The sequence below is a fragment of the Hippichthys cyanospilos genome, chromosome 3, assembly GCF_059441005.1.
Source record: "Hippichthys cyanospilos isolate Australia breed blue-spotted pipefish chromosome 3, RoL_Hcya_1.0, whole genome shotgun sequence".
In the NCBI taxonomy this organism is placed as follows: Eukaryota; Metazoa; Chordata; class Actinopteri; order Syngnathiformes; family Syngnathidae; genus Hippichthys; species Hippichthys cyanospilos.
Window position 1 is genome coordinate 3,209,950 of NC_142371.1, and position 10,026 is coordinate 3,219,975.

A 10,026-nucleotide genomic window follows, 5' to 3' on the forward strand; every position below is an offset into this window, starting at 1 on the left:
ACGCATACGCACCTGCATGTATTCGTCTTCTTTGTTGTAAAAATAAATAGAATCTTTTGCAAAAGATTGTTTTGACTCTAGTTGTTTGCCCTTTCTCCAATCTCTTTATTTGAAAACCCTGAGAGAGACTGTTTTTTAACTTCTTGCGCCTTGCTGCATATTGATACTTCCCCCACTCACAAAGCCATATAAAAACATTTATAATAAGGCTTTTTTAACAGCAACTCTACAAGTTTTTGCAGCACAAACAAGCACAAACGTGACCTCATCAAATAGTACCAATTCATGTCTATTTCGCAGTTTCGCAGGGGCTGGGTGTGTTTTTTGTAAAAAACAAAATTGGATAGTAAAAAAAAAAAAAAAAAAAAAGAACAAATGAACGGTACAATTTATGGTACGGTATATTTAAATTTATGGTATATTTAGAGAAGATGGGGGAGGGGGTCTGCTTGAAATCTCGATGACTTAAAAGAAAAAAAAAACTTTAACTGCAAAATGCAGACGGAAAAAAACTTGTTATGCCACAAAAGAAGCACAAACGCCACAGACTATTTCCCCGAATTTTTGCACAGCAGCTTCACGCAGTTAACGTTCATGTTGACAAAAGTGGCTGACTTTGAGGATACATCATGAGATTTTTTTAGTAATCGTCTGGTACACGTGTGAGAAGTCAACACACCATCTGGCACTCAGGAAGCTTGCCAGAGAGTAATTAAGACACCCACTTTGAAATTCGCCGTTCTCCTGCACATTGAGCCAAATAATTTGAAATGGAAATAGAACTTAGTCCAAAAACTGCCCTGGTCTTAGACACGAAGTGAAGATGACAAGCAGTTTGTAATACAAACAAAATTCCAATGAAATTGGGTCATTGGGTTGAACATAAACAGAATACAATGATTTGTTCTACTTTTATTTAACACACTACACTGCAAAGATAGAAAGCTGGCTGAAAGATTAGATAAGAAGAAAAATCATTTGCAAATCATTGTATTCTGTTTCGATCTAAAACTTACACTTCAGTTCAATTTTATTGGAATATGGTTAGTAAAACAGATGCTGTAGCTCGCATTCCCTAACGAGATTAATCATTGTACTTATATCATACACACATTACAGAGATTGATGCTAGGAAGCGCAATGTAGCAGTGAGAGGATTACAAACCAGAAAGTAAAATGAGTACATTTATTCTTAGACCGGAGCAGTAGCAAAACACGGAACAGTGACCAAAAACCAGTGAAAAGCTTGACAGACTCAATAGGCAGAAATGTCCCATCTGAACCAAAACCATGCAATTATTGCTTTAAAGAAAAGTGTTCTTAAAAAGTCCTGTCTGACAAAACTAATTAAAAAGGCTCTTATGTACACATTTAGTCAAATCTCACATGTAAGCTCACAGTCATTCTATTCATTATACATCAAATGGAATCTAAGAATAGGGTGTGAAAAATACCTTTTAAATCATGTCATCTGAACATGTCTACTATAATGTAGTCACATCTCCAGAGGGCCATTTAGTGGGTCTCACCTCTTCTACTCAGCCATGACGGAGCCACAATTAAAAAAAAAAAAAAAAAAAAGAAAAGAAAGAAAGACAGCCAATCATGCTCCACCACCACCACCGACTTCAGGCACAGTGAACATGCCTGAGGCTCATCAGCTTTCCTGTTTGTCTTTAACCAAAAGTACGGTGTGCTGCCCTCCACTGGACACCATCAGTACTGTGCAGTTTTCCAGTTGCCTGCCAGTCATTTTCACTGGGCTCCACTCGTCGTCCTCCTGCCCCGTGCCGAGTTGCAGATTGGTGCCCATTCCCCAGGCGTAGGCAGATCCTAAATTGGGAGTGGCCGATCTTAGACGATTCAAAGTAAAACACTAGAACAGCCAAGGCAGACAGACTTGAATTTCTCACCTTCTTTAGTGACGGCGTAGCTGACGGATGCGCCACATGTCACTCCGCAGGCTGGTTCAATCCCATTGACGAGCGTGGGCTCACTTTTCTCTTCGGCCTCTTCACCAAGGCCAAGGCGCCCATACTCTGCTCTGCCCAGGCTGTACACGTGCCCTATTGAAATGGAGGAGGGCACAAGATTCAGATACAGAAGCACAAAAAAAAAAAAAAAAATCCTTCAATTTACCTTCAGAGTCCATGCAGACCGTGTGATGTTGTCCTCCAGAGAAATCAACCCAGGATGTTGATTTTTTGAAGGAGGTCAGTTTCACAGGAACGAAATACATCTTTGTGTTTTTGGTACCTGGATTCATGAATATTATAATGAAGGCATTTCCATGAGTCACATCACTGAGCTCTAGTTTTTGTTCATCCCCCACACATGGTGGTAAGAATGTAGAACTTGGCTACTTGCAGCAAACATTGAAAGGCTTGCCAGAAAACCATGACCAAATAGTGAGCCCTTGCTGAGTTCCACGACCACCATTAAGATTGGGGATGAAGACTTGCAAAACAGTGCTCTAAAACCTTCTGAAGAATACTACTTTGACACAAAGTGTATGTTCTCATTTCAGAATACCTACAGACCATTTACTGTAACAGGATAATTGCTGATAATTTAGTTGATGATGCAAAAGCAAACATTTCATATTGGGGAAAAAAAAAAAACCCACACACAAACAACATGGAATAAGGGATAAGATAGTATGCAATTAAGTTTTGCTAACAATTTACATAATTAACTATTTAACTGAACATTAATCTGTACATAACCAGTTCGGACTCACGGTCCATGTCTATAACTAAAAAAAAAAAATTTATCTATAATTAAAAATGCTATTTAAAGGGGATGAAGGAAGGTGAACATCGCCTACTAAACTAAACATAGTTATATTGTTGACAATACTTGCCAGTAACTCCTTTCTGTTTCCTTTTTTTTTTAATCTGTAGCAGCAAAGGTGCCACTTTGTCCCAATACTTGTTGCTGCTCAGTCATATGGTTACCATGGTTCCACTACATTGTATGTTTTTGTTTTTTTTTAGGTTTTAAATGATTCTTAATGTGTGAAGCGATCGACGCAAGCACAGCACTTAACGTCATCCCTGACTGGCAAGGCCGAGCAGTCATTCCATAAAACTAAGTACGATAGTGTACAATCATGCGCACATTTCCAGCACGGGAAAAGTCCCGAGAGTAGAGTTTTGTTTTTCCAATAAATGTATTTAAAAACGTTTGACAACCGTGCCTTTAAATCATCCGTAATCGCCCACAGCCTTAAGTTAGCAAATCAAAAGTGTAACTTCAAGGAATAGACATTAGGACGCTTTCACAAAACAACTGGAGTTTTTATTTGTCCGAGTAAAAGATTGTGCCACTTACCCAACTGGTGATAGTTAGAGAGGCCGAATCCATACACGTGCCCGTCTTTGGACACAGCGAATGTGAAGTAGGCCCCGCAGAAGGCGTCCATGAAGCTGACTTTGCCCCTGGCTTTGACCATCTGAGGAACCAACAGACGATCTACAATCACAGGAAGGGGAACGAAACCAATAGCACAAAAGCCATACGTGATATGAACCAGCTGCAGCGTTGCTCTACTCACCAAGGCCTTTCCTGCCTCCCCTGTTTGAGAATTGCTCAGGCACCCTTCCCAGCTGGCCCTGTTCAGCAGTGCCCGACGTGTAAAGATTTCCCCCCATGGTCAACATTACGAGATGGTCGTTACCTGTTCAAACATGAAATCAACTTTAAGAAGAGAAGCCTTTTCCCCCCAGTTATGATGGTCACATAATCCTTTGCTACCTGATACAACTTTCACGACGGTTTCTGTCAAGGGAATTTTAGTTGGAAAATCGGTTGTTTTCAAAGGATCCAGAAGACCTATAACGCCATTACTATCCTGTGGGGAAAAGAGCACTATTACTGAGCTGAAATCACTCATACACACTTCACAGAAAGATACATAAAAGACAGCGTGACAAATTTGGGCTTTTATGGTGACAGAACAGGCATCATAATATGTTGTACAAAATCAATAAACCGAGTCTCTAAACCGGAAAGAAAAAAATCTGGTAACATGGATCGAACCTGTGCTGTGTTTATATTTGTATACATTTGTATCAACCAATTGGATTGGCTATTCTAACACTGATTAAACAGTTGCTATGGTGTGTACTTCAAAGCAGTTAAGTGAGGATTCTTCAGGGAAATCTGTTTCAGTCTTAATAAAGGGAGTCGGAATGCTGGAGGTAGGCAGAGATAATAGAGATGTAATTACCAGTGTGCCACTGAGTACCGTATTAATGAAAATGCAATGACTAAAAACACACAACTGCAATGACAACACAAGAAAAACAGCGACAAATGTTAGGACCAGAGGGAGGAAAACAACTAAGTGCGATTAAACTAGGGTTAAAACTGGCCTTTAACATGATGAGTTTTTATCTCCTAATCTTCAAATGCTTTAATGTGTTAAATTAGCCCGCAGCGAATGAGCTATTGCGGCACGATATTGGCGAGACTTGACTTAGGAGATTCAAGACAACACAAAACTTGTCTCAACAAGTTGAGGTGGAGGGACTGGGAAAGAACGAATCTTTAAAATGATTATTATTTAAAAAACATATATATATTGTAAGATGCATTCAAAATAACAATACCAGTCAACATAGGTCAAGCTGTGCACATGCAGGTCATTTAGTATCATATACAGAGGCCTCAAACGACAGCGCCTGATTAATTTATCAATCCATTCCTACATTTTCTATAGCCGCATATCCAGAATCACCCGAATCATGTTTGCGTCGTCGTTTTCTACACAAACTTTTCTTGTTGCATAGAACTGCAATAGCAGCAAGGGAGAAAGACTCCCGCAAAAATCAGTTTCCTGGCCAAGGACCCAAAATCTTAATGTTTTGTTCCCTGAGCCATTTTGTTATGACCTTTGCTTTATGGCAAGGTGCTCCATCATGCTGGAAAATGCATTCTTCATCACCAAACTGCCCTTGAACGGTTGGGAGAAGTTGCACACAGTCGACAGATGGTTGACTGAGGTGCAATCTTACTCGCTGCTGTATAGACTTCCCTGTTAGGCCCTTTTTGTGCAATGCAAAGATGGCTGCACCTGTTTCCTTGCCGGTAACCTTGACTAACAGATGAGGAACAGTGTGTCATTCACCATCTTCCTTTTAAAGTGTCCTGTCACTCGATCATGACAGATTGATCTGCAGCCTTGACCTCATCAACACCCACAACTGTGTTAATGTGTGTGAGACCTGTGTGTCTTTGAAATGACATTAACTGGTCCTTTCGTTTCAGGGCTGAAATGCTGCAGAAATGTGCTTTTGGTGATAAAGTATTTTCAATTAACTGTTTGCAGTTGAGCTGATCACGTCTCATAACGTGCTGGAGTATATGCAAATTGCCATTATAAAAAGTGAAACTGCAGATTTTGTGAAAATGAATAATTGTGTCACTCAAAACATTTGGCCATGACTGTAAGTACTGTCGCTACAAACGATCAATAGTAAAACTCAGTCAAGCATAAAACGTCCCCAGTCTGCTTGCCAAGAACAATGACAGAAAGAAGAAGAGCAAGTTATTGACCTCATGGTAGCCAACAGGTAGTTCTGCTTTAAGTTTATTCATGGAGCATTGTTGGAGTGTTGGACGTGACTTTCAGGACACAACTTTCCGGACACAGGTTAACATAGACAAAGTTTTTTGGTGTCAAAAAAAAAATAAAAATCCTATGTATAGAAGATAATATGGACTAATTATATCCACACACTTAAATTCACATTCAATCTCAGTAGATTTGATAGTGACAGCCTTAATGGAAATTCAAATATGTTTTCTTTGCCATCAAAGCCTTCTCTCAGTCTTTTGTTTTATAGTCTCAGGTGTCATACAAACTAACATCAGCTTAGTTGTTTTCACGCAATATGTAAAAACTTATAGCCAGTCCTGGATGCTTAATAAGAAAAAGCAAGACTGACCCTGAAGGTGCCCCACACGTACACAGTTCCTTCCTCTGTTAGTGCAGCTGTGTGGCTGTCTCCCGCAGAAACCTGGACCACTTTCTCCTCCAGAGGGACCTTCCCGGGAATCATCTCGGATCCCACTTCTTTTGTGTCTCGACCAAGGGCCCTTTCGTCATTGCAGCCAAAAGTGTAAACCTGAGGAAAAATGTTTTGCTCAAGTTTGAAATTGAAATTTGAACCCCTGAAATGTCATTCTGGATGCCCTGACAGGCCGTGCATCCTGGCAATGTATTACTTACCACACCAGTGTCACTGAGGCACACAGTGTGCATGCCCCCAGCTATCACCTGCACTATTTTCTCAGGTAGGGGCACCAGAGCGGGCTTCTTTCTCTGAATGATGTCCTCTCCTAAACCCAGCTGCCCAACGTCACCTTGGCCAAGAACAAGAACGTGTCCTGCCTCCTTACTATGACTCCTGTGGTAAACTGAGACACATTCATTGATTAGAGTTGACAAAACATGAAATCAAATTTGCACAAAAAATAGTTCTAAAAAGCAATACACTTGATTCATTTATTTAACCCCATTCTTTGCGACTCATTTACAGTAGTTAGCAGGTGTTAAAAGTTGGCTTTCCTTTTGTCAATGTTAAAAAGGATGCAGTTTTAGGTACTTATACTATATAGATAATAATCTTATTTATGGTCAGTGTGGCAAGCGGGGGGCGCGAAATGTTTACTCTTTCCTATGGGGGGCTTTGCAAAATATAATTGAGAAGCAGACTTATAGGAATATATTTAACTGCAGAAAGCTTAAAATACCATGATATATTAGATTCTTAACTGTTGCAGCTCACTTGTACAATAAAGTTAAAAACTATCAAATAATGTAATGTTCAAATAAAGCCTCTGAATAGATATATATTGTATTGTATTGTACAGTACCTTAGAGCACTCTATAAAGAAAATAAGCATGACTGTATAGTTTAGATTGGTTTGCTATTGCAGAGGCTGTTGAAGGACAGCTGCACTACCTTTCGTATTCTTTCCCCTCTCTTTAGGTACAGATTCCTGGTGAGTGTCTATCCCTTTCTGGATCAACACAATGCAATAAAAACAGAAAATACCCCGGAAAGGCATTGCAAATGCCACAGCAAGCTGCTTTTGTACCATGCTAGGTTTGTTTGTACTGCACAAAGCAGCAAAATACAACAATTTTTAATCCATCTCTGCATCACAATTTTGCCACTCGCTGCTGACTGAAAATGACATCACAGTGCAAAAGGGTCAGTTTGCAACATTGCATGATAAAAGCAAGAAAACATATGAGCAGTGAGTCATTTCCCTGATCCCCGAGCAACTGTGACGTCATTTTAAGTCGACAGCGAGTGCCAAAAGGACCGCCTCCTAAGATGGATAAAAACGTGTTGTGGTTTCTGCTTCATTCATATTCCAAAAACACATCATTAATCAGAATGTTATCTTGCGATTTTGGGGGGTCGCAAAGAAAATGTTTGAGTCAACTACCCTTTGATGCAAATAAAGTTAATCTGGTGGTGTAAAAAGACCATTACCTTTGACTTTCTTAGCGTCGTTCACCTCGACGATTGACTCTGACTTCCTCTTCGGGGCCATCTTTTTAGTGGCCAAGACAGCAGCACTTCTCCTATGGGGAAGAAACAACAAGTAACCTATTAAAGCGCTATATAGTTTGGTGATATGGTATCACTCGTGTTTGTAGCGTTGACTCAACAAGCCGCCTCTGAAAAATAATTAGATGACAATCACAGTTTTTGTTGTTTTACCTTATTGGACGGAGGATAGGAGATCTTTGTCTTAAAAATATCTTATCAGTGACAGGGCATTGTGACTTGCAAGAAGAATGTTATTGTATTTGTTTATGTTTTTGTACTTAACATGATACACATTTCTTAAAGTAACAAATATTCAACATTTTGTATTAAAATAAAATAGATTTTGTTCAATGGAAAAACATAGAGCTGTAATTTTGAATACTGTTATGTTTTTGCTTAAGGTTATCAATTGTCAGCACATGTCTAACAGCAACAGCTGTGGAACAAGTAACACCACGCTGCAACATTTGCTTCAAGCCGTTCCAACAAAAGGCAGCAGCACAACAAACTTATTGGCAGCACAGTATTTTTGTCCATGAGATCATCTGAATAATTTGTTATTGCAGCAACATATGGAAAAAAAAACTTTGTGTTTATTGCTGCCTGCTCAATAAAAATATATCATTTTGAAATTGAAGTTTAAATGAGGAATTTATTTAACAGTAAAAATGTTGCATATCTCGTTCTCATGGACTCAATCTCGTGAGATATCTCCTCGTGGTATTTGTATCTCGTTCCATCCCTACTCTACAGTACATGCTGAAGAACGAGAGGCACTGTCGTGAAGTGTAGTTAACAGTTGATTGGTCCAATGCCAATCTTTTGCCCTACCCAAAACTCAAGCCAGCGCCTGCTGGGTTCCTCGTTGGAATGGAAAAAGAGGAAGTCCTGTTCAATTAGTAATGCGGTTGTGATGCAATCAGAACTCACTTCTCCGTTAATGCATGTAGTTGTAGACGAAGAGAGCGAGGGAATGCCTACTTCAACATACAGCAAGGTTCTGACGTGACCAAAATTGCACCGCGTTGGCAACTTCCGCATGCCGATTGAAGCTAATGTAGCCGAAAGTTGGCATTCAGTGACTTATCACGTTGTAAAGAAAAAAACAATCCAAAACATGATGAAGTCCTAATGTGGTAAGTGAAACGGTAGAGAACAATTTAACCAATTTGCCGCCAAAACGTCTTTACAGCACATCTTCACATGGTGCGATCCAACCACTGCAGCATTAGTTTGCGTTTTAGCTCTATATTCTGAAAAGGTTGAGACGTAACTTCGCCACAGACACGTTGCGGGTTGCAACTAGGCCAAATTCTACAATACACACATTGTGTGTGACAGTTGTACCAACCTGAGACGAGGTCAAGCGTGGTCTGGCTAGGAGCTAGCATGTGCAAACACGCAGCCGGTACCCACAGGAGGCGTATGAAAACCCGAGTGTCGATGTCACGTTACGAGCGTTTGCAACAAATGAAGCTACCAGCAGCCATATTACGTTGCTAATCACAACGTTCTAAAAACTTGTTTCTGCGGTGAAAATAACACGTTTTCATCAGTAACGTTGAATTATTTTTCCTCTCATAATGTGTATTTCTATCGCTTATACTCATGATGTTAGAACAATGAAATGAAAGCAAAGGAAGACAAAAAAAAATCAATCGCTATGAAATCAAAACCTAATATCACCAAATTACAGTTTTCAACACTGGGGTATTATACTCTGAATGATGAATGTAGTTACAGTTCTGTATTCCTGACGTTAAAAACAAAACAAACAAAAAAATTGCAGTGTTGTGTAGTGAAAGACCAAAATGGCAACGAAAGATGGTTGTCCTCTAGCCTTCCGCCGCGGGAGCCGAGTAGTTGTCCATGTCAATGTACGTCCGTGATTTCTGGTCTCGCGAATTGGATGACAGTTCTCGCGATAACGTCGATCGTTATTTTGATACACTGCTTCTTTAAAGTGGCAGTAGCATTCAAAAATCGACCAATTCGTTTGGTCATAGGTAAAGTCAACCCTGTCACAAGTGTTTTTTTTTCTCCATATTGCAGCAATTCAAGTTGGAAGCCACGTTTCAGCATAAAAAAAAAACAAACAATAGTTATCGTTTTTTGTTGTTATCAATTAACTGCCCAATATATCGGAATACTTAGAGGCCAAATTTCATTAAAGATGTTGGGACAAATTATGTGTATAGAGTATGATCAGGTTAAAATAATAATGATAATAATTTATGTTTACAACTTGTGACTTACTGTATTTTACACTTGCCTATACAGTATATTTTAGTTCATGCTGGTAGCATAGTGGAAGAGTGGTTCGCGCATCCACCTCACAGTTGAGTCCCGAGTTCGATTTCAGTTCGCTCTGGCCTTCCTGTGTGGAGTTTGCATGTTCTAATCATGCCTGTGTGGGTTCTCTCCGGGTACTCCTTCTTCCTCCCACAGTTAAAAA

General features: G+C 39.7%; 1 protein-coding gene across 1 annotated transcript; it reads right to left on the reverse strand.

The window, feature by feature from the left end:
* Nucleotides 1-1,172: 1,172 nt before the first annotated feature.
* LOC148425476 (regulator of chromosome condensation-like) lies at nt 1,173-9,003 on the reverse strand. Its single transcript, XM_088409397.1, has 10 exons — nt 8,923-9,003; nt 7,512-7,603; nt 6,236-6,423; nt 5,952-6,131; nt 3,757-3,853; nt 3,557-3,679; nt 3,334-3,474; nt 2,140-2,256; nt 1,914-2,066; nt 1,173-1,833 (listed from the first exon to the last, which is right to left on the reverse strand). The coding sequence occupies exons 2-10, from the start codon at nt 7,570-7,572 to the stop codon at nt 1,658-1,660; spliced, it is 1,236 nt and encodes a 411-aa protein (XP_088265523.1). The 5' UTR covers nt 7,573-7,603; nt 8,923-9,003; the 3' UTR covers nt 1,173-1,657.
* Between the last annotated feature and the right edge of the window lie 1,023 nt (nt 9,004-10,026).

Excerpts from the sequence above, each read along its gene's own strand:
- LOC148425476 (XM_088409397.1), bottom strand. The coding sequence starts at position 7,572 with ATGGCCCCGAAGAGGAAGTCAGAGTCAATCGTCGAGGTGAACGACGCT. Across the intron at positions 3,854-5,951 it reads ACGTGTGGGGCACCTTCAGG|GATAGTAATGGCGTTATAGG; the intron begins GTCAGTCTTGCT and ends TTTTCCCCACAG. Across the intron at positions 3,680-3,756 it reads CGTCGTGAAAGTTGTATCAG|GTAACGACCATCTCGTAATG; the intron begins GTAGCAAAGGAT and ends ATGTTTGAACAG.